Source organism: Macaca fascicularis, chromosome 13 (assembly GCF_037993035.2).
Source record: "Macaca fascicularis isolate 582-1 chromosome 13, T2T-MFA8v1.1".
NCBI lineage: Eukaryota > Metazoa > Chordata > Mammalia > Primates > Cercopithecidae > Macaca > Macaca fascicularis.
This window is the reverse complement of record NC_088387.1, coordinates 19,054,538-19,080,327: the sequence shown is the minus strand read 5'-3', so window position 1 is coordinate 19,080,327 and position 25,790 is coordinate 19,054,538. Positions and strand designations below refer to the sequence as shown.

Sequence of the window (25,790 nt, the reverse complement as noted above, 5' to 3'; positions counted from 1 at the left end):
AGAATGGACTAATACAACCCCCAAATCACATTCATAGAACTAACCAGAATCAGATGTTCTAAATTCTGGCTCCCCCACTGTTTAGATGTGGGCTGCAAGCAGGGTTATTCAGCCTCTCTAAGCCTGGATTTCTTGGCTCATACATGATGATGGCACTGGTACCCATGTTATAATGACATAAAGATTAAATAGGACGGTTCACATAAAGTTCCTGAAAAATAACAAGTATTCTACAAATGATGGCTATTACGAAGTGGCAGAGGCAGGACGTGAGCTCAGCTCTGCCCTGCCCCACTCCCATGCCTACCTCCCATGAGCTACGCCTCCCAAACAGAGAAGTGCTTCACCTGCCAGATTCTCTTCTTCAGCTGATTTTAAATCTTTCCATTCAGATTTGTATTTTTCAATCCTTTAATATTTTTTGTTCCTTATCTACAGACCCTGGTGTGGTTTTACCATATCTCTAGAAAGCAATGCCAAGAATGGTCAGAGCAATTGCCCCAAGAGCCAGGCATTAAGAGAATTCCATTGCAAAGGCCACCGCCGACCGCTGTCTTTCAAGTCAAGTAAGTTCAACATATCCTTCCTTATTCATATTTTATTAGGAAGCCATATCAGAAAATTAATCCGTTATAAAACTTTAAACATTGAATGAATCATTCTCATCAAATACATCAAGACCAGAAGCTAAGTTAAACATGGCATTTCATTTTACAAATATTTTTACATTTCATAGTCATGAAAAAGAAAAGAACTTGAAAAAGCAACTTCAGCTCTGTACAAATGTTACTATCAAGGAGCGGCTGAAGCTTCATTTTAAGATATGCAAGATAAGTGAAATAAGTAATGTTTTATTAAAATATCCTTGTCTTTTTCCATGATATACACATATTTTTTTTCTCTTTAAATAAATATATATTATGTATTTTTAATGACAGCTTACTTGACAACATTCATCTGGTGCTTTGGGGCCATGGAGTTCACTTGGTAAGGAAGACAAATACCAAAAACATCAGATACAACTGGATTCTCCTAGAGCAGAAGAACTGGCTTGAGTTTTGGAATGTCTCCCCGCACCTCTCCTCACATCAGGACTTCTGAGCTTTCTGAGGAGTCGTCAGCAAACAAAAGTTCATCAGGCAGTGAGCTTCCCAAGGGCAGCGTGCTCGAGTGGGACCAGGGGACCCCATTCCTAACAAGTCTCTCCCCGGGTAAAACACTGTTCTTTTCAGCTGTGACTGCAGCAGAGGCGGCAGAAGTCACATCTTCCCATTCCTCACTGCCCCCATTCAGGATGTACCGTCCTTCATGAGGTTTGCTGTCATGAATTTCTGCTGTGACCACGCTGATGGCAGCGTGGGGACTGCAGGAGGCAATTATAGAGTCAGGGTCAATGTTCAAGTCCAGTGGAGCAAGCGTGGAGCCCTCGGCCAGGCCCTCAGAGCTCTCCAGCAACTGTGTGTTGATGTAAATGACGTCTGCTTGGTTCCGAACGTCGGGCAAGCTTTCTAAGAGTTTTTCTAGCTGCAGCCTCAATACTGAAAAGGTGGGGCGGTCCAGGGGATCGGTTCTCCAGCAAGAGTACATTATTTCATACCTGAAAGTTAAAAAGAAGTGGATTATCTCCCAGCACAGCACCCATCTCTTCGTGCAATCCATGCCTTTGTTTTTACAGAATCTTTATCATATTTTAATCAGCATTCATTCTACTTTTTATAAAAATTATTGAGACTTTTTTGGTGGCCTCATATTTATACAACTTTTGTAAATCTTCCATGGTATTTGACAAAAAAGTGACTCTCTTCCTAGGAAGAGAGCACATATGTGGCAATTATATCTAACTTTGCAGACAAGGAGTATTTAGGTCTCTTTCTTTATATAGTGGCTGGCAAACTATGGCTCACGAACCAAATCCACCCCACTGTCTGCTTTGTAAATAAAGTTTTATTGGAACACGGCTATCCTTATTTGTTTACACATTGTCTATGACTTCTTATGTCACAATGGCAGAGCTGAGCAGGTGCTAAAAGGCCTGCAAAGCCAAAAACATTTGCTATTTGGCACTTTATAGGAAAAGCTTGCTGACCGCTGTCCTATGCCATCAAACTGAGTTGTTACCAGGACAGCTGAGTTAGTTGGGGCCCTCGGGCTAGGGCTAAGAAGGTCAGGAGTAGGGGTAAGGGCAGGGGGTAGTTGTGTGCTGTGTATCACTCCATCTAGTCTTCTCAACAACCCTGTTATTGTCACTTTGTAATAAAGGTGACAGTGGGCTCAGGGACATTACAGAACGTGCCATGGCCATGTGGGTAGCCAGGGGTTCAGATTCAGATTGGACAACTCCTGCATCCAAGTGCCCCTCACAACCCCCTCCACTTTGTTTTATAGAGGACAACTCTCTTCTGGGTGGGTTTTTCATCCCAGTGTCTAATATAGTCAATAATTCCAATGGAGGGACATTTAATGGAGCACAGTAAGACAGATGACAAAGAGCAATCAATAGGCTGAGATGAAGAGTAAGTTATACCATCATTTCATTAAAAATGTTTCTTTTCTTAAAATTGATAGACCAATATGGGACACACACACATATATGGCATATATATACACACACACATATATATATGGCATATATATATACACACACACATATACGGTACATATATATACACATACACATATATGGCATATATATACACACACACATATGCGATGCATATATATACACATACACATATATGGCATATATATATACACACACACATATATATATGCATGCCAATTAATATGCCTGGCCCTGAAATGTGAGGACTATCAATTATAATATATACATATACATATAGATATACACACACACATATATATGCATGCCAATTAATATGCCTGGCCCTGAAATGTCAGGACTATCAATTATAATATATACATATACATATAGATATACACACACACATACACATACATGCCAATTAATGTGCCTGGCCCTGAAATGTGTGTGTGTGTACACATATATATATGTATGTGTGTGTGTGTATATATGTGTATATATATAAATGTGTATATATATATATGCACACACATGCACATATATAATTTTTAAAAAATATATATATATATATTTTTTTAATAAGACAAAGTCTTGCTATTTTGCCCAGGCTGGTTGAGAACCCCTGAACTCCTGGGCTCAAGTGATCTTCTGCCTCAGCCTCCAGAGTAGCTGGAATTACAGGTGCACACCAGCATGCCTAGGCATCATTTCATTTTGATTCCTTTCTGTTTTGAGAAACTGATAATTCATATGTCACTGGACAAAAAAATGACCCAAATTTAAATCATCTGACCCATGCAATAAATGACTGGCATCTCATGAACAGAAATATGCAATTTCCATATTGACATTTAGTTACAGCCTAGAGAACCTTTGGTGAATTCTACGAACATGGTACTTCACACACAACATGCAGCTCTCATTCACGTAGATGTTTAATATCTTTTCATCTGTCCACTGGACCAGCCTTTATCAACACTTGCACATGCATCCGGAAGGTGGAGGCTGGCAAAGTGCCATGCATGTAAAGAGCTTAATCCTGAATGTAGGCCTAGACAATGGCACCGCGCACTTCCCTGCCTCACAATCCTTGTTCTCATCTCAGGCTTGGGGGTTCTTTCTTGTTTCCCTGTCTTACCTTCTTTAGATGGTCACTTAGACTTGACAGACAGTTTCTGTTTTTATTTTTGAGGTTTTCAGGCATAAGTCAATTTGCATGACTCCGTTTTCCACAGAGCCTCCTTGATCGTTTGCCATCTGAGATGAGCTTTGAGACATTCTGTTCTCGGGGACATAATCTCCTTTTCATTATTTCATCAAGAGGCTGTGGTATTTAACTTACTTTCATTTATTTCATGTCTTAGGAGAAAGTGTTTAAATAATTTATCTTTATTTCCAAGTAGAATAGTATCAATATCACTTTGAAACTTCTTTTCCTTTTATATTCAATATCTTATCAAATGTATAAAAATATAAATATGACTTTTAAAGACACGGTGAACATGTATGCTGTCTAACCTACTCCCACAAAAGGGCAATTTCATAGTAGTAGACCAAGGAGATTAACAAGAAGCTCCCATCTGGTAAGTAATAGGAAGGCTGTGATATTTAGTGATTTAGATTTTATAAAATTGTATGGATGGAAAGAAAAATAAGTTTGGTAATTGTTTTTGTAAATGGTTATTTGTATTTTTCTGTTGAGATTTTATAAAAGATGTGATCATATAGGTTGCCAGGGGCTGTGAGGAGGAAAGAATGGGATTAGTTTAATGGGTAGAGAGTTTCAGTTTTACAAGATAAGAAGAGTTTTGGAGATAGATGGTGGTGATGGTTATACAACAGTGTGAATGTACTTCACGCCACTGAGCTGTACACACTGGTTAAGAGAGTCCATTTTGTTATGTATATTTTATCACAATTAAATGCAATCATGTGAATTTACAAAATTTGTAATTGTATGACTTTACTCATATTTTTCAAGCACCTGCTTTGCTCCTGGCCCTGAGGACGGCCGAGTGCAGGGTTGCAATTCTGCACAGGGAAATGATGCCCGTCTCCTATCAGCTGTGCTTCCACTGTGCTAGCCAGTATCTACCCAGCTCTGCTACTCAGCCCACCGTGACTCCCACCTTGTCCCTTCTCCAGATCTCAGATGCCTCAGGTGGCAGTGGAGGGAGGGATAGGTCAATGGATAGAAGAGGGTTTCTGAGATGGAGAAGGTGGGTGTAAGCTGGGGTCCTTGGGGCAGACAGGCAGCAGGCAAGAGGCAGGGCCAGCTCTGTGCCAGCCAACATGCCAGGTCCTGGGTGCCAGGATGAATAAGAGTATGAGGGCAATGCTAGGCTGGTCATGTGTGTGAAGCGCGAGGGTGGTGCTGGGATGGGCACTAGGTGAGTCCTGGAGAGGAGCCCCTGAGTCTGCGCAACTGCAGCTTCACGGTGGCTAATGCAGGTGGAACATGACCAGCAAGTGCCAGCTGTGTGTGGGCTGATGGGCCCTAACCGTTTACTCCTCACTGTAGCCCCACGAAGGAAGAGATGCAGTTCCACTCACAGACAGGGCAGCTGAGGCCTGGAGAGGAGAGGAACTGACTGAAGTCACGCCGACAGTCGGCGGCAGTGCCAGTCCATCTGACACATGGCCCCTGCTCTCATCTGTGACCTCCGCCTCCTTCACTAAGAAGAAGAGTCACTGACCTTTCCCTCATGCTTACTATTTCAGCCATCATGTGAAACACTTTAGATTTGTTTTTTGGGTTTTTTGTTGTTGTTTCTTTTTTTTGAGACAGGATCTTGCTCTGTTTCCCAGGCTGGAGTGTGGTGGCACAGTCATAGCTTACTGCAGCCTCCACCTCCTAAACTCAAGCGATCCTCCCACCTCCTGAGCAGCTGGGACTACAGGCATGCCCTGCAACACCCAGCTAATTTTGTTTATTTTTTGTAGAGATGGGGTCTCACTATGTTGCCCAGGCTGATTTCAAATTCCTGGCCTCAAGCAATCCTCCTGCCTTGGCCTCCCAAAGTGCTAGGATTACAGTCATGAGTCACTGCACTCAGCCTGAGTTTATTTTTCTTCCTTTTTTTTTTTTTTTTTTTTTTGAGATGGAGTCTCACTCTGTCGCCCAGGCTGGAGTGCAGTGGCGCGATCTCCGCTCACTGCAAGCTCCGCTGCCTCCCAGGTTCACGCCATTCTCCTGCCTCAGCCTCCCGAGAAGCTGGGACCACAGGCGCCCGCCACCAAGCCCGGTGAATTTTTCTGTATTTTCAGTAGAGACGGTTTCACTGTGTTCACTAGGATGGTCTCGATCTCCTGACCTCGTGATCCGCCTGCCTCGGCCTCCCAAAGTGCTGGGATTACAGGCTTGAGCCACTGCACTCGGCCTGAGTTCATTTTTCAAAGGAAATGTCTCAGGAATGGAACAGAGGCCTCTTTGGGGGATGCTGTTGTTACCCAGCATGTAGATTCGAGAGGAGATGGAAGAAAGCCTGGCTCATGAGGGCCCGAGGCCACAGCACAGCCACAGACCCCTTAGCACACCCAGTGCATGGGCCCCACAGGAGGCGGGGGTAGGGGCAGATTTGCCCCTTTCTGCCTGACTTCCCTAGCCACACGGCGTGTGCTGACTCTGCTGCTTTGTCCCCTAAACTGTCTCACAGAAAACCAACTCAGCATTCCCTTGTTTTGGCTCTAAAAACCACAACGTGACACAGCTTAGACCTTGCTAAGACCCAACATAATCACTGCAAGTATCAACTACTTTTTGGTGGGCAAGGAAAGCCAAGAAAGAAACTGCAACAAAACTCTTTCCATAGTCAATACTGTTTGACTGAAACGCCTCCTTATTTTCAGAAGCAGGCACTTCATAAACATGGCACTTTTAAAAACTACCATGAAACCCTAGAACTAATTGTATTAGCATTTCAGGATGTTTTAAAGGATTTACAGTGCTTGTTTCTCCTCTTAATGTTATACATCTACCACCACAATAAAAACCACCAACCACTACCAACAGCACGAGGCTCTGATTAAAACAGTTTCCTTCTTTTTGGCTTAGAAGGGACCTGGGAGGCCTGTGGGCAAATGGATCCAGGCTCTCTCCCCTATGTGAGGCAACAGGGCCTGTGTGTGTGTGTGTGTGTGTGTGTGTGTGTGTGTGTCTAGGGAGGGTGCTGCCATGGACCCAGGCTCTCTCTCCCATGTGAGGTAGCAGGGTGTGTGTGTGTGTGTGTGTGTGTGTGTGTAGGGAGGGTGCTGTCCACACTCACCTGTTCCAGCCCAGGCATGGCACTCCATGACAGAGCCAGCGCAGGCCCACAGTCCTGAAATGTTCTCACTAAATATGGTGAGAATGCCCCTCTCCAAGCCCATGGCCCTTATTATACAGGGAGGAGACTCCCCATTAGGAAGGTTCAAATCCCCATCACCCAGCTACCGGAATTGCCACAAGAAATTATTTTAATAAGGTCAGCAAAGTGCTTGGGGGAGATTAATTGCCATGGCCACTCACAGGGCCAGTTAGGAAGCAGAGCCTGCGGTGGCTCAAGCCTGTAATCCCAGCACTTTGGGAGGCCGAGACGGGCGGATCACGAGGTCAGGAGATCGAGACCATCCTGGCTAACACGGTGAAACCCTGTCTCTACTAAAAAAATACAAAAAACTAGCCGGGCGAGGTGGCGGGCGCCTGTAGTCCCAGCTACTCGGGAGGCTGAGGCAGGAGAATGGCGTAAACCCGGGAGGCGGAGCTTGCAGTGAGCTGAGATCCAGCCACTGCACTCCAGCCTGGGCGATAGAGCGAGACTCTGTCTCAAAAAAGAAAAAGAAAAAAAAAAGGAAGCAGAGCCTGGCTTATTAACTCCGAGGCCTGGGTCTCCTCCCCATACTGCTTGGCCTTGAAGATGGGGGCCCTGTTAGGATGGGATGTGTGCTGTGTGTGTGTCACAGCTGGTGGTTCTTTCTCCTGTCTAAACACATGATCTCTCAGGGACTATTTTATTTTATTATTTTTTAGTAAAGACAGGGTCTCACTATGTTGCCCAGGCTGGTCTTGAACTCCTGGGCTCAAACGATCCTCTCTCTTTGGCCTCCCAAAGTGCTGGGATAACAGGCATGAGCCACTGCGCCCAGCCCCAGGGAGCATTCCAAAACACACACTTCTGGGCCCACTTTGTACCGAAAGCATCATAATTTCCAGGAACAGAGCCGAGGAATTGAATTGTTAGACTATCTCCCAGGAGATTCTGATGAGCAGCCCGATCCCAAAGTCACTGGTTTAGATTTCTCAGTTTCCTGATGAAGGATACTACTGTGAGTGGAGTGTCTGAAATGCTACATAGAAGGAAAAGGATAACTGGACCAAAAGAGGGTGAGGAATCATTCAAGGACCTCAGGCACTACAAGGCAAACCTATTCTCTGTGGATATATTTCCTAGAGGTGTGTAAGGAATTTTAGGACTGGTGCCGCTGCCCTATCTTGACAGTGCCCGTCCTTCGAGGCTGAGGCCCTTTGGATGAGTGAGCCTCAGTGGGCTCACTGGAGATACCACACACTATCTCCCACATCAGGAATGGCTCCTGGCCTGGGGTGTCTGCGGGTGCCACCCCTCTGCACATGCCCATCTGGCTAACAGCAGTCCCGTTCCCCTCCCATGGCCGTGTTTCCGAGGTCACTGCAGAGCCAAGTGGCTGCCCCATGCCGAGTATGGAAGGGAGACAGAGAAGCCCACTCACAGTTCATCCAGGCAGTCCTCGGGCTGCTTCAGCCTGTGTCCATGGAGAAGATAGTCATACATCTCATGGTTCTGGACCCCGGGATAGGGAGTCATTCCCCGCGTAGCTATTTCCCACATGGTCACGCCAAATGCCCACTGGGAACAAAGCAACAAGTTAGGATGCAAGCCTTTCCACAAAGCCTGAATGGACCTTTTCACTGGCAAAGGCCATTTCCCTAAACACTGATGATCATGCACAAAGCTGGCAATTATGTGTGAGACGCACTGCTCTCCCAACGCCGCAATAACGTGGGGTTGGAGTGTCACAGTTCCCCACTTCTACAAAAGCTGTTCTGGGAAATCTGGCAAAGGCAGAAACAGCCTCGTCACATGTCTTCTTAATGCTCTCTTCCACTGTGGTTGTGAGGTGCTTTCTTTCCCTAATCTCGGGTCAAGGGCGTAATTACACAGCACCTTTCATATAGCATCTAGGTGCCAAGAGCCACCGGATGAACCCATTCAATTTAATGTGACTATGAAATATCCTCGCTGTGGGCCATGAGTCATCCTTCGACAGCAAGGAAAAATGGGAAGAAACTAACGGCTTTTGCGAAGCACACATCTTCTGAATGTCAGGACACTTCACCAGAACCTCTGTTTCACCTGCATTAAAGTATCTGGTAAGACATAAAAGACAGGTCTGAGCGAGCTCCCAATCCTCAGTTTATCAAAGAGTAAAATGTCTTGCCACACCAGCCGAAGTCATTTCTTTCAATATGCCCTCCTCTTTGCACCGTGGGGCCCCTGAATCAAAGCTATGTACGCACCACGTCACTTTTACTCGTGTAGACTCGGTCTGCAAGACTTTCTATGGCGATCCATTTAACAGGCATCTTAGCAATGCGGCCTTGGCGGTAGTAATCGCCGCTGTAAATCTTCTTAGAGAGGCCGAAGTCCGCAACACAGACAGTCATGTCATCTCGCAACCTACGATAGCAGGTTATGTCTTCAGCAGCGTCAGAGGCAATGCCTTAAATTACTGGTCTATATCAGACACAGGTGAAAACACTTATGATGACTGACCAAAAGGACACAGAGACACCATCAGCCTGTGAGCATGCTGCTTTGGGACCAATGGCAGAGCAAGAGCAAGAGCAAGAGTAAGAGCAAGTGATGCAATTTTTTTTTTTTTTTTTTTTTTTTTAAGACGGAGTCTCGCTCTGTCGCCCGGGCTGGAGTGCAGTGGCCGGACCTCAGCTCACTGCAAGCTCCGCCTCCCGGGTTCCCGCCATTCTCCTGCCTCAGCCTCCCGAGTAGCTGGGACCACAGGCGCCCGCCACCTCGCCCGGCTAGTTTTTTGTATTTTTAGTAGAGACGGGGTTTCACCGTATTAGCCAGGATGGTCTCGATCTCCTGACCTCGTGATCCGCCCGTCTCGGCCTCCCAAAGTGCTGGGATTACAGGCTTGAGCCACCGCGCCCGGCCTTTTTCTTTTTTTTTTTCCAGACTTTTGAGATAGAGTCTCGCCCTGTCACCCAGGCTGGAATGCAGTGGCACGACCTCAGCTCACAGCAACCTCCGCCTCCCGGGTTCAAGCGATTCTCCTGCCTCAGCCTCCCGAGTAGCTGGGATTACAGGTACACACTACCAACACCCGGCAATTTTTTTTTTTTTTTTTTTTTTTAAAGTAGAGATGGAGTTTCACCATGTTGGCCAGGCTGGTCTCGGACTCCTGACCTCAAGTGATCTGCCTGCCCTGGCCTTCCAAAGTGCTGGCATTACAGGTGTGAGCCACCACGCCTGGCCTCAAGTGATGCAATCTTGCATCACTCTGATCTGTGTGGGATGCGGACCAGCAAGGGCACCTGTGCACAGTGGCTAGAAACAGCTGGAGAACGTGGAGACACAGCATAGCAGGAGCAGAAAGCAGTAGCTCAAAACCAGGGCCCTCTGGTGGACTGATGGAGGACCCCAGCAGCCTTCCTCCCAGAGGTCTGGAAGCGGCACTGACCCTGTGGACTAAGTAAGCCCCCTGAGAGTTTGGAGAAGATGGGGAATTACATGCAGTAAGAACAAGATGCTGGGCTTCTTGCTAAGATGGTCAGGTGGGTGCTTGAGGAACTAACTGAGAAATTAAAGGGCTACAATTGCATTTGTAGCCCAAACTATTAAAACAGCTCCTACACAAGAAGAAGGAGGAGGAGAAGAAAGAATAAAAGCAAGAGAAGGAAAAGAAATAGACATGAAGTGGTCTGGGGAAGGTGACTAACTTGTCCCTGTTTGCCTGACACTAACTTTTTACACCGAAAATCCGTTGTCCTGAGAAACCCCTCAGGCCAGGGTAAACTGCAAAGCTGGTCACCCTGCCTGCTGGGAAAACATGAAGCAAATAGTAAGGGAAAAAGACTTTTCATGATTCTCCCTCCATGGTGGAAAAATTAAGTTAAATAAAAACAATAACAAAACCAAAACCCCTTTAGGGTTTTCATAAATGAGGTGAAAGGGGTAGGAGCCCTAGGGGCAGGGCTGGCTGGGAGGTGGGAGGGGGCAGGCCCTGTTGTCACATCTCTGACCAAGAAAAACAAATGACAAAATCCATTGAAGGACCACTCCCTCTTCTTGCAATAAAAAACTTAAAATCAAGACACAGTTACAGTTTTTGAAGATTCACAGCAGACAATGGCTCTGCTGAAGCAGGGCGAAGAAATGGGGAGAACTTAAGTCCACATTTCTTGTATAATGAAGCCATTGTCTGCTGTGAAAGGACAGCTTCCACGTATTCAAAGTACAAAACTTCTTCCTAAGGAAGTGTTGTGTAAACGTAGGGAAAAGCCTTTATGATTTTCACTGCTGTCTTTAAGAGGGGCTGATGTGCACATAACTCTAGGTCCAAAGCTACCTGATGGCATGGGGAAGGATCACAGGGGTCACACCTCGCATTCCTACCTGAGTGAGAGAGTGAAGGTAAACTGGAGTCATAAGGGAAAGCTTTGGAAGCCAACCAGACTCTCAGATGCAGAGGCAGTGAAAACTCCCAAACACCCAGCCATATTTCCATCTTCGGAGCAAGCCACACCATAACCCTTCCGACTGCAGCTTCCTTCCCTATCTAAACAGGAACAGGTCATCTCCTTATCCCTGCAAAGACCAGACACCATGAGGGCCCAATCCTTCCAGGATAGCCGAGGACTCTTACATGCAGTTTCGAGCAGCTAAATCTCGATGAAGAAAATTCCTGTTGCTCAGATACTCCATTCCCAGGGCAATATCCATCATGAACTTCAGTAGTGTCTGCAGAGGAATATGCTAGATGATAGAGGAGACAAGAAGAAAGACTATCTTTTAAAAAGGAAAACTTGCAAACAGTTTCGCCTGAAGGGGAAAGGATGCTTTAATTTATGACAGTGTAGTGATGAAATAGGGAAACAAATCTTTTATTTCCATATCACTAATATCACAAATAAGGTTTTTAAAAAGGAATGAAAAAAACCTTAAACTTCTTGGCAAACATCATATTCTCTTTCCTCATCTTTAAAAGTATTTACAGTGAATGACATTGTTTCTTTTCATAAGGTATGAGGTCGAATGTGATCCTTCCCTGTGTCCTTCAGAGTGGGACGGAGTACACACGTTGCACAGAGGAGGGAAAGGCGGCGAGGTGCGTGTGTGTGGCAGGGGTCTAATGTTTGGGAGGGGAAAAGTCCACTTAGGATGAGCTGTTTCCAATGAGGCACCCCTATCTGCTACCATTTTACTTTGAAATGTTTTGAAAGATACTTGTTTCTTCTAAACAGCAATTAGGAGAGTCTTCAGCTGTTATCACAGGACCAAAGCACTACAAGTACATATTCAGGAATTTTCATTTTGTTCCTGTGGGGCCTGCCTATAAGTTTCAACAGCCTAGTATTTTCTCTAGCTTATAAAAATCAAACTAGATTGCTGTGTTAGAAAAACCAGTCACTGTTGGAATCAGTTATGAGGATGGCTGCTGATAAAACTTCAATGTAGTAATTAAGTGTCTTAGTGCAACCATGGCCCTGCAGAAAAGGATTTGCACAAGTCCCTGGCAGTCATGAATGGGTCCATCCATCATGTACCCTCCCCAAGGCACTGGATTTGCCATGGCTTGCTTTCCATACATGAGTTTTACAAAATGGTACTCATGAAGACATTGTATTTTTTAATGATTTTTATTTTCCAACCAAGACACATATCAATTATATACTGTATAAATAAATGAACTGTCTTAATCTTTATCTTTAAGTAAGGGAATTATTTTAAAACCAGGCATGGAAATTTTCTGCCTCTATTCTGTATTATTTGGGTATTTGGCTTTCTGGATACTAATTTCCAAGAAAGGATTTGGGTCCTAAGAAATATTGCATCGTACTGTCATTCATGAAGGTGCAATGAGTATCAGGTACTATTCCTTTGTGCTGTTTTTTTCCTAGAACACTTCTGTTATTCCTGGAGACTGTGACCAAAGTCACTTAAAAATTAATTGTGTAGCACAATTAATAAATGACTTCAGCAAGGTTGTAGGATACATGATGGACACACAAAAATCAACTGTATTTTTATGTACTGGTGATGAATAATCTGAAAATGAAATTAAGAAAATTTCATTTACAATAGAATTAAAATACTTAGAAATAAAGTTAACAAGGAATTGTAAAAATTCTATTTTGAAAAGTGTAAAATATTGAAAGAAATTAAAGAAGATCTGAATAAATGGAAAGATATCCTGTGTTCATGGATAGGAAGACTTAATACTGTTATGATAGCAATACTCCCCAAATTGATCTAGAGATTCAACATAAGCTCTATCAGACTACCAGATGGCTTCTTTGTAGAAATTGATAAGCTGATCCTAAAAGTCATATGGCAACTCAAGGAACTGAGAATAGCCAAAACAAGCTTGAATATGTACAAAGTTGGAGGACTCAAACTTACCAACTTAAAAACTTACTACAAAGCAACTATAATTACGGCAGTATGGTACTGGGATAAAAATACAGATCAATGGAAAAAAATAGAAAGTTTAAGAATAAAGCCATGTATGGTCAACTGACTTTTAGGAAGGATGTCAAGACCATTGACAATAAGGGAAAAATAGTCTTTTCAACAAATGTTCCTGAGACAAGTGAATGGCCACCTGCAAAGGAATGAAATTGAACCTCTACCTCAAACCATATACAGAACTTAACTCAAATGATCAAAAGATGAATCAAAGACCTAGAAGTAAGATCACAAACTATAAAATTCTTAGGAGAAAACATAAGGGCAAATCTTTGCGACTTTAGATTAGGGAATGGTTTCTTAGATATGACACCAAAAGCACAAGCAACCAAAGGAAAAAGAGAAAACTGGACTTCACCAAAAATAAAAATGTTTGTGCCTCAAAGAATACCACAAAGAAAGTGAACAGGAAACCCACAAAACGAAGAAAATACTTACAAATCACCCATCTAATAGGAACTCATATCTAGAATACATACAGAACTCAGGCCAGGTGTGGTGGCTCACGCCTGTAATCCCAGCACTTTGGAAGGCTGGGGCGGGTGGATCATCTGAGCTCAGGAGTTCGAGACCAGCTTGGCCAACACAGTGAAACCCAATCTCTATTAAAAATACAAAATTTGCCAGGAATGGTGGTGCACGCCTGTAATCCCACCTATGTGGGAGGCTGAAGCAGAAGAATCACTTGAACCCGGGAAGCAGAGGTTGCAGTGAACCGAGATCATGCCAATGCACTCCAGCCTGGGAGACAGAGTGAGACTCCATCTCAAAAAAAATAAACAAATAAATAAAAATAAATAAAATATATACAGAACTCTTATAGCCCAATAATAAAAAGACAATCACATTAAAAATGGGTAAAAGGTCAGATAGACATTTCTTCAAAGAAGACATAAAAATGGCCAATAAGCACATAAAAATGTGCTCAATGTTATCAGTCATTAGAGAAATGCAAATCAAAATCATAGGGAGATACCACTTCACACTCACTGGAATGGCTAGAATTTAAAAGTCAGATAATAAGAAGTGTTGGTGAGGACATGGAGAAACTAGAACCCTCACATGTTGCTGGTAAGAATGAAAAATGATGTGGTTACGTTAGAAAACTATCTGGTAGTTTCTCAGAAAGTTAAACATTGAAGTTAACATACGACCCAGCAATTCTACAATTAGTATATACCCAAGAAAATGTAAAGCATATATCAACACAAAAATTTGTACCAAATATTCATAGAGCATTACTCATAAAAGCCCCAAAGTAAATAACCCAACTGTCCATCAACAGATAAATAACCAAAACATGGTATATCTATTCAACAGACTATTATTCAGCCATAAATAAGAATAAAATACTGTCACATGCTATCACATGGAAGAACCCTGAAAACATTATGCTAAGTAGAAGAAGCAAGTCATAAAAGATTACAAATGTATATGATTCTATTAATATGAAATGTCCAAAATAGGGAGAGAGAGAGACTGAGACAGAGAAGTTTTTTTTTTTTTTTTTTTTTTTTTTTTTTTTTTTTTTTGAGACGGAGTCTCGCTCTGTCACCCAGGCTGGAGTGCAGTGGCCGGATCTCAGCTCACTGCAAGCTCCGCCTCCCGGGTTTACGCCGTTCTCCTGCCTCAGCCTCCCGAGTAGCTGGGACTACAGGCGCCCGCCACCTCGCCCGGCTAGTTTTTTTGTATTTTTTAGTAGAGACCGGGTTTCACCGTGTTAGCCGGGATCGTCTCTCGATCTCCTGGCCTCGTGATCCGCCCATCTCGGCCTCCCAAAGTGCTGGGATTACAGGCTTGAGCCACCGCGCCCGGCCGAGACAGAGAAGTTTAATGGTTCCTTAGAGCTGGGAACAAGGAGGGTAAAAGGGATTAGGAGCTGACAGCTGAAGAGTATGGGGTCAGTTTTGTTTTCTTTTTGTTTTTAGGTGATGAAAGTGTTCTAAAATTGATTGTGGTAATAGTTGCACAACTCTGTGACCGTACTGAAAACCACTGAATTGAATACTTTAAATGGGAGAATTGTATCTCAATAAAGCTGTCATCTTAAAAAAAAAAAGAAAGCACTGTTCCAGGAAAAGAGAGGGGAGAGAGAGAGAAAGAAGAGACAAAAGAGACAAAAGGCAGGCCTCTCTCTTTTATCTCTGGAGATGGGTGTGTGAGGACGTGATGCTGGAGAAGCTGCTATCTTGTAACCATGTGGAGCACCGGCTGCAGAAGAACAGAAAAAGGTGGAACACTTTGGGGCACTTGATGATGTTGAGGACAAAATGGCCAACTCTGCAGCTGTGCTACCTCTGGGCTTTATTGCATGAGATTCTGTATCTCCGCTGAAAGTCATTTTGAATTGGGTTTTGTATTACATGCTGGTGAAGCCATTCTACTTGTTGTAGAATCTAAACATTGACCCCAACTTCTCTTTACTGTTTTATCACCCCTCCTCCCATCCTTCCACTGCTTTGCTGTTGCCATGTGAGACAATCTACTTCTCTCAAAACATGGGTATGTTCCCAGATCATTTGGTCTTTGCTCATTCTGATCCTGACTGTGTGCTTCTCTTAATTTTCCACTGTACTCCTCCTACCACTCTTTTGAGGAAATCCATGATGGCAGTGTGGAATTTATTTTTTATTTTTTGAGATGAAATCTTGCTCTGTCACCCAGGCTGGAGTGGTGCAGTGGCGCGATCTGAGCTCACTGCAACCTCTGCCTCCTGGGTTAAAGCGATTCACCTGCCTCAGCCTCCCAAGTAGCTGGGATTACAGGCATGCACCACCATGTCCGGCTAATTTTTATGTTTTTAGTAGAGACGGGGTTTTGCCATGTTGGTCAGGCCAGTCTCAAACTCCTTGAGAGGTGAAGCCAGCTGGACTTCCTGGGTCGAGTGGGGACTTGGAGAACTCTTCTGTCTAGCTACAGGATTGTAAACGCACCAGTCAGTGCTCGGTGTCTAGCTAAAGGATTGTAAATGCACCAATCAGCACTCTGTAAAAACGCATCAATCAGGGCTCTGCGTCTAAAAGATTGTAAATGCACCAATCAGCGCTCTGTAAAAATGCACCAATCAGCACTCTGTGTCTAGCTAGAGGACTGTAAATGCACCAATCAGCACTCTGTAAAATGGACCAATCAGTACTCTGTAAAATGGACTAATCAGCAGGATGTGGGCGGGGACAAATCAGGGAATAAAAGCTGGCCACCCCCAGCCAGCAGTGGCAACCTTCTTGAGTCCCCTTCTGTGCTGTAAAAGCTTTGTTCTTTCGCTCTTTACAATAAATCTTGCTGCTGCTCACTCTTTGGGTCCGTGCCACCTTTAAGAGCTGTAACACTCACTGCGAAGGTCTGTGGCTTCATTCTTGAAGTCAGCAAGACCAAGAACCCACCCGAAGGAACCAACTCCAGACACATCCTGACGTCAGGTGATCCACCCACCTTTGGCGTCCCAAAGGTGGCTTACAGGCGTGAGCCACCATGCTCGGTCAGCAGTGTGGAGTATTTTAAACATTTCTCCAGTAAGAACTCGTTTCTTCCCTGAAGCTCTAGCAGGCTGCTCACATCGCTGTGTGATGCATATGTTATTACAGACTATCTCCCTTTGTACTATCGATCTCCATGAGACCTGGGGTCGTGTCTCATCATCTGCCTGTCTGCCCTGCACAGCTCCAGCGGTGATGTCTGCCCTGGGTAGACTGGCACTACGGGTCCAGCACCCAAGCCCTCCTGGAGAAGCACGTTTAAATACACTGATATTGGGCCATCACAGTATCAAATACACTGATAATAGTCTTGGGCCGCTCTAGCAGGAACATGAGATATTTGTTCCAGGCAGCAAAGAAAAGATCTGAATAAAAGCTTGATTTTTCTGTTTGTCTATGCACTTTATGTCTTCCATCTTATCTGTGGCTACTAAGTAACAAAATAGGAAACTACATTCCTTTTTATCTTTTTAATACTTGAAAGTTATTTTCCGTCATTGAAAATACACTTGTATTTTTTTGCAAATGGAAACTATTCATCAGTCAGTAAAGTCTGTGTACTTGTTTCCCTTACTTGTTATTTTGTTCAAAAGGATATAAGATTACAGCAGAACTTTTGCCAGACACAGATAAGCTGATTCTAACGTTTCAGTGGAAGGGCAATGAAACCAGAATAGTTAAAACAATTCTGAAAAAGTAGAATGAAGTAGGAGGAATCACACTGGGTGATTTTAAGATTTATAACAAAGCTTCAGTAATCAAGACAATGTGGTAGGGGCAAAGGATGGGAACACAGTTTATCGAAACAGAACACAGGACTCAGAAATGTACAACCAACTGCTTTTAGACAAAGGTACAAAAGCAACTCAGTGGATTAAGGACAGTCTTTTCACAAATGCTATTGGTCATCTATATGCAAAAAAAGCAAACCTTAAACTAAATCTCAAACCCTATACAAAAAATAACTCAGAATTGGTCATATACTTAAATGTAAAATGTAAAACCACACTATCTTTAGAAAAGAAATAGGAGAAAATCTTTTTACTAGAGGTTAGGCAAAGAGTTCTTAGACAAGAGAGCAAAAGCATGATTCATTAAAAAATAAAACTGATAAATTGGGCTTTATCAAAATGTACATTTTTTTTGCCTGTGTTAAGAGAATGCAATGACAAGCCACAAACTTGGAAAATAAGCTCTGAAAATCACATATCCAACAAAAGAATTGTATCTGGAATATATAAAGAACTCTCAAAATTTGTCAATAAGAAAATCAACAACTCCATTAAAAAATGAACAAAATACTTGAACAGCAGACACTCATCAAAGAGGATATAAGGATGGCAAATAAGCACATGGCAAGATGCTCAACATCATTAGTCATTCAGGAAATGCAAATAAAAACCACGGTGAGATATCACTCTACATCAATCAGGACAGCTATAAGCAAAAACCAGAAAAGCCACCAAAAATACCAAGTCCTAATAAGAATAAGGAGTACTGCATTTTTCACACACTGCTGGTGAGAATGTAAAATGGAGGGGCCTCTCTAGAAAACAGTTTCTTATAAGGTTAAATATGCCCTTACCATATGACCCAGCAACCTACTCTTGGGCATTTACTTTAGAAAAATGAAGACTTCATCCAAAAATCTGTATGTGAATTTTACAGCAGTCTCATTCATGATTGCTAAAACCTAGAAACAACTCATATGTCTCTAAACAGGTGAACAGATAAACTGTGGTATAAGCATACAATGGAATACTACACAGCAATAAAGAAGGAATGAACTATTGATATACACACCTTGGCTGGATTTCAAAGAAATAATGCTGAGTGAAGCAAGCCAGTCTCAAAAGGTTATAAACTGGCTGGGCACAGTGGCTCACACCTGTAATCCCAGCACCTTGGGAGGCTGAGGCAGGTGGATCACTTAAGGTCAGGAGTTTGAGACCAGCCTGACCAACATGGTGAAACCCCATCTCTAGAACAAATACAAAAAAAATTGGCCCGGCGCCTATAGTCCCAGATACTCAGGAGGCTAAGGCAGGAGAATCGCTTGAACCCAGGAGGTGGTGGTGGCGGTGAGCCGAGATTGCGCCCTTGCACTCCAGCCTGGGTGACAGAACAAGACTCTGTCTCAAAAAGAAAAAAAAAAAAATTATACACGTATGATAGACAAAACTATCGGGGGAGAAAAAAGATGAGTGGTTACATGGGTCAGTCACGGGGGTAGAAGGTGTATACAGGGGTAGCAGGAGGGAATTTTGTTGGGTGATAGAACTGTTCCATATCCTGATTACGATTATGGGTACATTAAACTATATAAGTGTTAAAATTCCTAGACTTACGTAACAAAAAGGGAAAACAGGTCAATTTTACTGTATGATAATTTAAAAGAATATAAATTGTTCCTCTATTTCTCCTCTATAAAGATTCAAGAAAGAGATCCTATATGAGGCTCACCATATTTACACAGGTGTCCAAAACAGGGAGGAGAGTTAAGCTTCACAAATAAAGACAGGCAATTTTGGGCCACCAAATAGCCCTGTGTATTTTTAATCTTTTTGCTACAAAATGCACTCTTGTACAATAACATGAAATTCCCAGACCCGCAATAAATTATTAGAAAAATTGTACAACATACCAGCTAGGCATGGTGGCCTGTAATCTCAGCACTTTGGGAGGCCAAGGCGGGAGGATCACCTGAGGTTGGGGAGTTTGAGACCAGTCTGACCAACATGGAGAAACCCATCTCTACTAAAAATACAAAATTTGCTGGGCATGGTAGCGCATGCCTGTAATCCCAGCTACTCGGGAGGCTAAGGCAGGAGAATCGCTTGAACCCAGCAGGCGGAGGTTGTGGTGAGCTGAGATTGTGCCATTGCACTCCAGCCTGGGCAACAAGAGCGAAACTCCATCTCTCTCTCTCTCTCTCTCTCTCTCTCTCTCTCTCTCTCTCTCTCACACACACACACACACACACACACAAACACACAAAATTATACGACACACCATAAATTAAATGTAAGTAAAATCACCCATCAACATGAAACAAAACCCACTGAAGAAGATGAGGTGCCACCACTCATAGGGATCTGTCTGGGTGCTGCCCTGCTGGGGAGGGGTGCACACAGAATGGGGCAGTCAGAAGAGCATTGAAGGCACACAGTGTGCAGCCTGGGGGCCAATCCTGCTTTCACCATGGCCCCCTGTGCCTCAGTTTCCTCACCTTAGACTCCACTAGTAACTACTTTCTAGGGTTGTTGTGCCATTGGTGCATTAATACATACAAAATACAGGCTGGCCTACGCTACATGCTTGAGAAAGGTTAGCCACTATCATCCCAGGGGCAGGAGTATATGTAGTGACGTGAAGGCCATGAGAAATGTAGGCATGGAGTGAACAATGAGAGCTGAATGTCTGAAATCACCAACAATTGTACTAAGGTGTTGGGAATTGTGGGTAATTTTTAAATCCCTTACAGACTTCGTATAATGCAATCATCTTTCTTTTTGGGGGTAAAAGAGGAGGAAAATACTCAGCCCTGTCTATAATATTTTCTGTGTTGGACTAGGCCCCTCACCTCTTTGGAAGAGTCTCGGTGATTTTTTAACAGCTTCCTGTGTCTACGGTTAGTACTCATGCTGGTGAAGGATAAGTGCATTCTCATGGAAGAGAACAGGAGTATGTGTGGGCGTGGGGCCAGGGGGGAACTGGAAAAAAGAAACGGGGCCATGCTCCTGGTCACTTAGACTGTCCCTAGGAAGAAGAGAAAGAGTAAAAGGGGGGAAAAAAAGCAAAAGTCCCCTCCCCTGCATCACACACAGGCATAAGATACCAAGAACGTCAGCTGGAAGTAGAGAAGCAGGCTGTGGCATGTGCTGACCCTAAATTGCATCTTACATTTTTGCCTGTTTGTTTCACCTTTCCCAAATTTTAAACAAAGGGCTGTTTCTACACATGGACCTGTCTCTTGGGATGAGGACTAGTGTTTTTCTAAGCCGACTTCCCCCAGGAAGGCCCTCAGTTGTCATTCTTGTCATCACGGCTCACTGTAACTCCATCAGTCACCTGTGACCTGTGGTTACTAAGTTCATAAGTTACTGCAGGTCAGCGCACTTCAGTCTGAGGTTCTGCTTCTCTCTAGTTTCTCCGTGCTGGAAGGATTCAGGGCAGGGGATGCTGCCCCTCTTAGGGGCACTGCTGAGGCAAGTATGCTGGCCTACCAATTCCCAACACGTCTTCTGATCCTGAGGATGGACAGACTCATGATAAAGAGAAGATGAATGGAGTGAGCAAGTTGACCCTCAGTGAACAACTAGAAAGCAACTCCATGCACCCTGCATCCAGAGATGTTATAAGGAACAAGCCAAAAAGAGGGGACTCCAAATACAAGAAGCTTCTCTGACAGCACACAGGGCCCAAACATCTTTTAGAAGGAATGTGGCTTCACTGACAAGAAGATGCTCAATGACTGGGTGTGGGGGGTGGGGGGAAAGGGAACTCACATTTCTCTGCAGCAATCCCTCCTTCTAAGTGGCAGAGCCCGCAGCATATTCCAATCACCATCTCTGATCTATCTGCCAACCTTCTCCAGGTTACTGAAACAAAGAAGTCCTGGTCCTGCCACCATGAGGTTCTGCATCTGTGCACGGACACCACACCCCCCAGTCTAGTTACCTTGCACACTTCCTGCCCCTGTGCCCCCGCTGGGCTCTGCCTGGCCCACTGGGCATTTGAGCCCCTGTGCTCCTGGTGCCCACAGCTCCCTCACTGTGAATAACCAATTGTCTATCTCCTGTTCTCCCCTCACTCACCACCAGCAGGTCAGCTCCATGGGGCAGGAACCACATCTGTCATGTTCCCCCTAGTGTCCTCAGAGCTCAGTGCCCACCTCAGAGTCAGCACTTGTTCACAGAGTGAACTAATGAACTCAATAAACCTTCTTTTTTTATTTTTTTCAGATGGAGTCTCACTCTGTCACCCAGGCTAGAGTGCAGTGGCATGATCTCAGCTCACTGCAACCTCCGCTTTCCTAGTTCAAGTGATTCTCCTGCTTCAGCCTCCCAAGTAGCTGGGATTACCGGTGCCTGCCACCACACCTGGCTAATTTTTGTATTTTTTCATTAGAGATGGGGTTTCACCATGTTGGTCAGGCTGGTCTCGAACTGACCTCAAGCGATCTGCCCACCTCGGCCTCCCAATGCGCTGGGATTACAGGCGTGAGTCACCGCACCTGGGCAGAACTTAATAAACCTTCTTTGGTTAACAGTTTGTGAGTGAGTTTCATGGCACCGCTTCACTTGGAAAAGTGACCTGGCTGACCCTAGGCCACTGTCACCCCAGGTTTGTAGATACATTGGAGTGTGCAGATCTCCACCACACCGGTGCTGCCTGGGACATTTTCCCCTCTGTGTTTTGTCTGCAGAGCCAGTGGGAGCGAGTTTTCATGGTCCCTAAGAACTAATTTCCTTGCACTTTCATCCTGTGGACTCATCAGACCATCAAGTAAGAGCAGCAAGAATTCTTTCCCGCAGCCATTGCTGATGCAGTGAAGGAAGCAGTTGTTCCTAACCGCCCTACTGCACTCAGCGGTCCTGATACTGATGGCAGCTAAAGGGACAAAGGTGGGGTGTGTCTGAGAATGCCAAGGTGTAGACTGGGTGGTGCGGTTCCTTCCCAGGACCTGTGGTTTCTTACGGCTGTGATTAAGGGCAGTGATGATCTGGAGTGACTTTTGCCCTTTTGCCCAGTCAGAGAATGACTGTTGACAGAGGCCAGCCACACCCTGTTCCCACATGTGTCCCAATCAGAACGCTGCAGGATTGTTGCCTTTTGCAGCAGACGGAGAAGGTGCATGCAAGGCAGGAAGGGCGTCCTGCTTAGCCAGGCACGTAGTCAGGACGCACTCACACTGCCTGCTCGCAGTCCACCGTTTGTCCACAAAACGTAACAGGAGGATACTGTTTTCGTTTCAGATAAGGAGGCCTAGGAAATGAAAGACACAACATCCCCAGTGGCTATGATTCCTTAACGCTACAACCCTCGAAGTCAATACTGAAAATTCACCCTGAAGAAAGGCGGGCGTGCCTGTGGTCCTAAATTTCCTAGATGATCTGTAACTGCCTCTACAGCCACATCCAAAATTCCCAGGGCGTCACAGTACTCACGGTGGGTAAGTCAACGTAGGGAGTAAAATGTTACAAACGTTTTTCAGAACATCGGTTGTGCAGTCCTCTTGGGTCACCAACACTTTTTCAAAGGTTGAAATCCAGAATGGGCTCTGTAAAATTTCTTTTAGGAGAGCCATCTTCAATGGCCTTCCCTTGGTCTGCGAGCTCTGGGGAGTATGCGGCCATGAGGGGTGTGAAGTGCAGAATCAGGAGCCTGGGCCACCCAACTCAAGTTGGTAAAGCTTTGTCCATAAGACTGTGCACACGGCCGGGCGCGGTGGCTCAAGCCTGTAATCCCAGCACTTTGGGAGGCCGAGGCGGGCGGATCACAAGGTCAGGAGATCGAGACCACGGTGAAACCCCGTCTCTACTAAAAATACAAAAAATTAGCCGGGCGCGGTGGCGGCGCCTGTAGTCCCAGCTACTCAGGAGGCTGAGGCAGGAGAATGGCGTAAACCCAGGAGGCGGAGCTTGCAGTGAGCCGAGATCGCGCCACTGCACTCCAGCCTGGGCAACAGCGTGAGACTCCGTCTCAAAAAAAAAAAAAAAAAAAGACTGTGCACACAGCCTCTTACCCCACCGTTAAGCAGGATATAATAATACCTGGAGCAGGCCTGCTGTGAGGATAGACCCCACATTTCCACCCCTGGACACACAGGGAGCTCTGAACAAAGATCATTGTCCTCTCCTTCCTGGCTTCCCTTTCGAGGTTAGACGATTTGGTTGTCCTGACTAAGTCACATAAGCCCTGAGAAGCGTTCGGGGTAACACGAAGAGATCATTACCTTTGGTCCTGTCTCCAATCGGGAATAAAGTAAGTAAGTATGCAGGTCCCCGTATTTCATGAAGGGTAAAATTACCATGGGCTTTGGGATGCCTTGAGAGCTCATTTCTATACATACACCTGAAATTACAAACACAGCATCAATTACAAAGAGCCCTTGTTACTGTGACCAGAAAAGCCCTGCAGGACCACTGGCCAAACCGAAGCCACGTGTTACCAAGTTAACAGTTTAAAAAACCCAAGAGCTCCTCACTCACACCTGTTCTAGAAAATGGAACACACACAGGGTCCACTACTTTTTTTTTCCCCCCCCTTTCAGATTAATGAGGGCATGAGGGCTCTCACAAATCAAACTGTAACAACTATAGCCATCTAGAAACCCAGGAATTCCTGTTAGACTGAGTCTGAGGGGTAGTGACCCCACAAGATTTAAGGGCGAACTAGTTTCATGTGATAGCTATTTAATCATGTGAAAAAGTCCACTGCAAATGCTTAAACTAGTAAAACAACTTTGAAGGGCTGTAGGTAAAATTCACATCCCTGAATTTTAACAATTTTGTAGAGGAGAAGCTACAATATCATTTATCATGGAATCTGAGAGCCAGAGGCTGTCACCTGATCCCAGGCTTGCAAAGCTCCTGCACTCTGTGGTGTGATCACAAAGTGAGATTGTTCTCATAGTCGGCTAAAGCCAATAGCAGTGAATGAATAACAGTAGTGTATTTGACATAATACTGTATACAAACATTGATTTTCACATCTCTCTGCAGTGTCAGTCATATAAAACTTTGAAAGATCTCAAAAGAATTTAGCGTGTATCCAGTCACAGGATGGCAAAACAAAAACAAAAAACCAAAGCTAGCAGAAAATTCAATTATTTCCAGGTTACTCTTCTCTCTTGGGACAGAGTCACTTATACAGCATCCATTCCATACTTAATCTCCTCTTTTGTAATTTTCGGGTAACGGAGCTGCAAAGCCAAATTACATTAAATCACATTCTATGGAACTGCTAAGTCATATTCCATGAAATCATCAATGTACCATAATCTTAAGAAATCAGTACTTTCTTTTTTTTTTTTTTTAGACAAAGTGTCCCTCTTGTTCCCCAGGCTGGAGTGCAATGGTGCGATCTCGGCTCACTGCAACCTCCACCTCCTGGGTTCCAGCGATTCTCCTGCCTCAGCCTCCTGAGTAGCTGGGATTACAGGCACCTGCCACCATGCTTGGCTAATTTTTTTTTGTATTTTTAGCAGGGACAGGGTTTCACCATGTTGGCCAGGCTGGTCTGGAACTGCGGACCTCATGTGATCCACCTGCCTCGGCCTCCAAAAGTGCTGGGATTACAGGCGTGAGCCACCGCGCCTGGCCGGAAATCAGTGCTTTCAAATAGGTTAATAAATTACTTCTCAAAGATAACCAGTGGAATTTGTCTACTTTTTCAGCTTTATCCCACTGCTGCCTAACTCATGTATAACCTTAAATTAATAAAAATTATAACACGGCCACCTCTGTGTCTTGCCTTTGAGTAACCAAGGACAATTTAATTTATACTCTCCAGAATTCTGTGGAAAACTCAAACATTCCCGAGCCCATCAGTGTCCAGAAAACGCAAGCTCATGATGACTATCAGCCTTAGAAAACATCACTGTGAAGAGAAGTCTGGGTGGAAACCTCAATGTTATAGTGTTTGTGTTGGGGTTACACAAAGTGTAAACGTATCTACACCAGAGATCTTTCCCTTTGGCACAGAGCAGATCAGCAGAGCCCCTTGGCCACCCACTCCCACATTTCTCAGAAGTACCTAGAAGTCGAATGACATTTGGGTGGCTGAAATCTTTCATGCACGCCGCCTCACTGAGAAACTCCTCGATCTCCCGCTGTGAAAAGTTGTCCACTAAAGGAGAAAAAAAAAAAGGTTAAGTATGGATAATTCACTCAATTAAGGGGAGGGGGTGGGCAACAGCAATTCTGTTCTCTAAAATCCAGGCCAGGAAGAGATGAAACTATAGAGACAGGAAGCAGATGGGTGGTTGTCACGGGCTAGTAGGGGTAGGGAAGAGAAGACGGGGGCAAACAGGCAAAGCAC

The 25,790-nt window shown here is 44.4% G+C and overlaps 1 protein-coding gene and 1 long non-coding RNA gene across 3 annotated transcripts in view; one reads left to right on the top strand and one right to left on the bottom strand.

Annotated features, from left to right (window-relative positions):
- LOC123568342 (uncharacterized) overlaps nt 1-1,959 on the top strand; it is a 28,141-nt gene extending 26,182 nt beyond the window's left edge. The window contains exons 2-3 of the long non-coding RNA XR_010580371.2: nt 439-566; nt 939-1,959. This is a non-coding gene — a long non-coding RNA (uncharacterized lncRNA). The remainder of the gene's footprint in view (nt 1-438; nt 567-938) is intronic.
- The window catches only part of MERTK (MER proto-oncogene, tyrosine kinase), a 133,182-nt gene continuing 107,975 nt past the window's right edge, over nt 584-25,790 (bottom strand). For both annotated transcript variants that reach the window (XM_005575263.4, XM_074011257.1), the window contains 6 exons: nt 25,506-25,598; nt 23,704-23,822; nt 11,447-11,556; nt 9,078-9,237; nt 8,270-8,406; nt 584-1,597 (listed from right to left, as the gene is read on the bottom strand). In XM_005575263.4, coding sequence (XP_005575320.3) covers nt 1,084-1,597; nt 8,270-8,406; nt 9,078-9,237; nt 11,447-11,556; nt 23,704-23,822; nt 25,506-25,598 — 1,133 coding nt within the window. In that variant the 3' untranslated portion in view covers nt 584-1,083. The remainder of the gene's footprint in view (nt 1,598-8,269; nt 8,407-9,077; nt 9,238-11,446; nt 11,557-23,703; nt 23,823-25,505; nt 25,599-25,790) is intronic.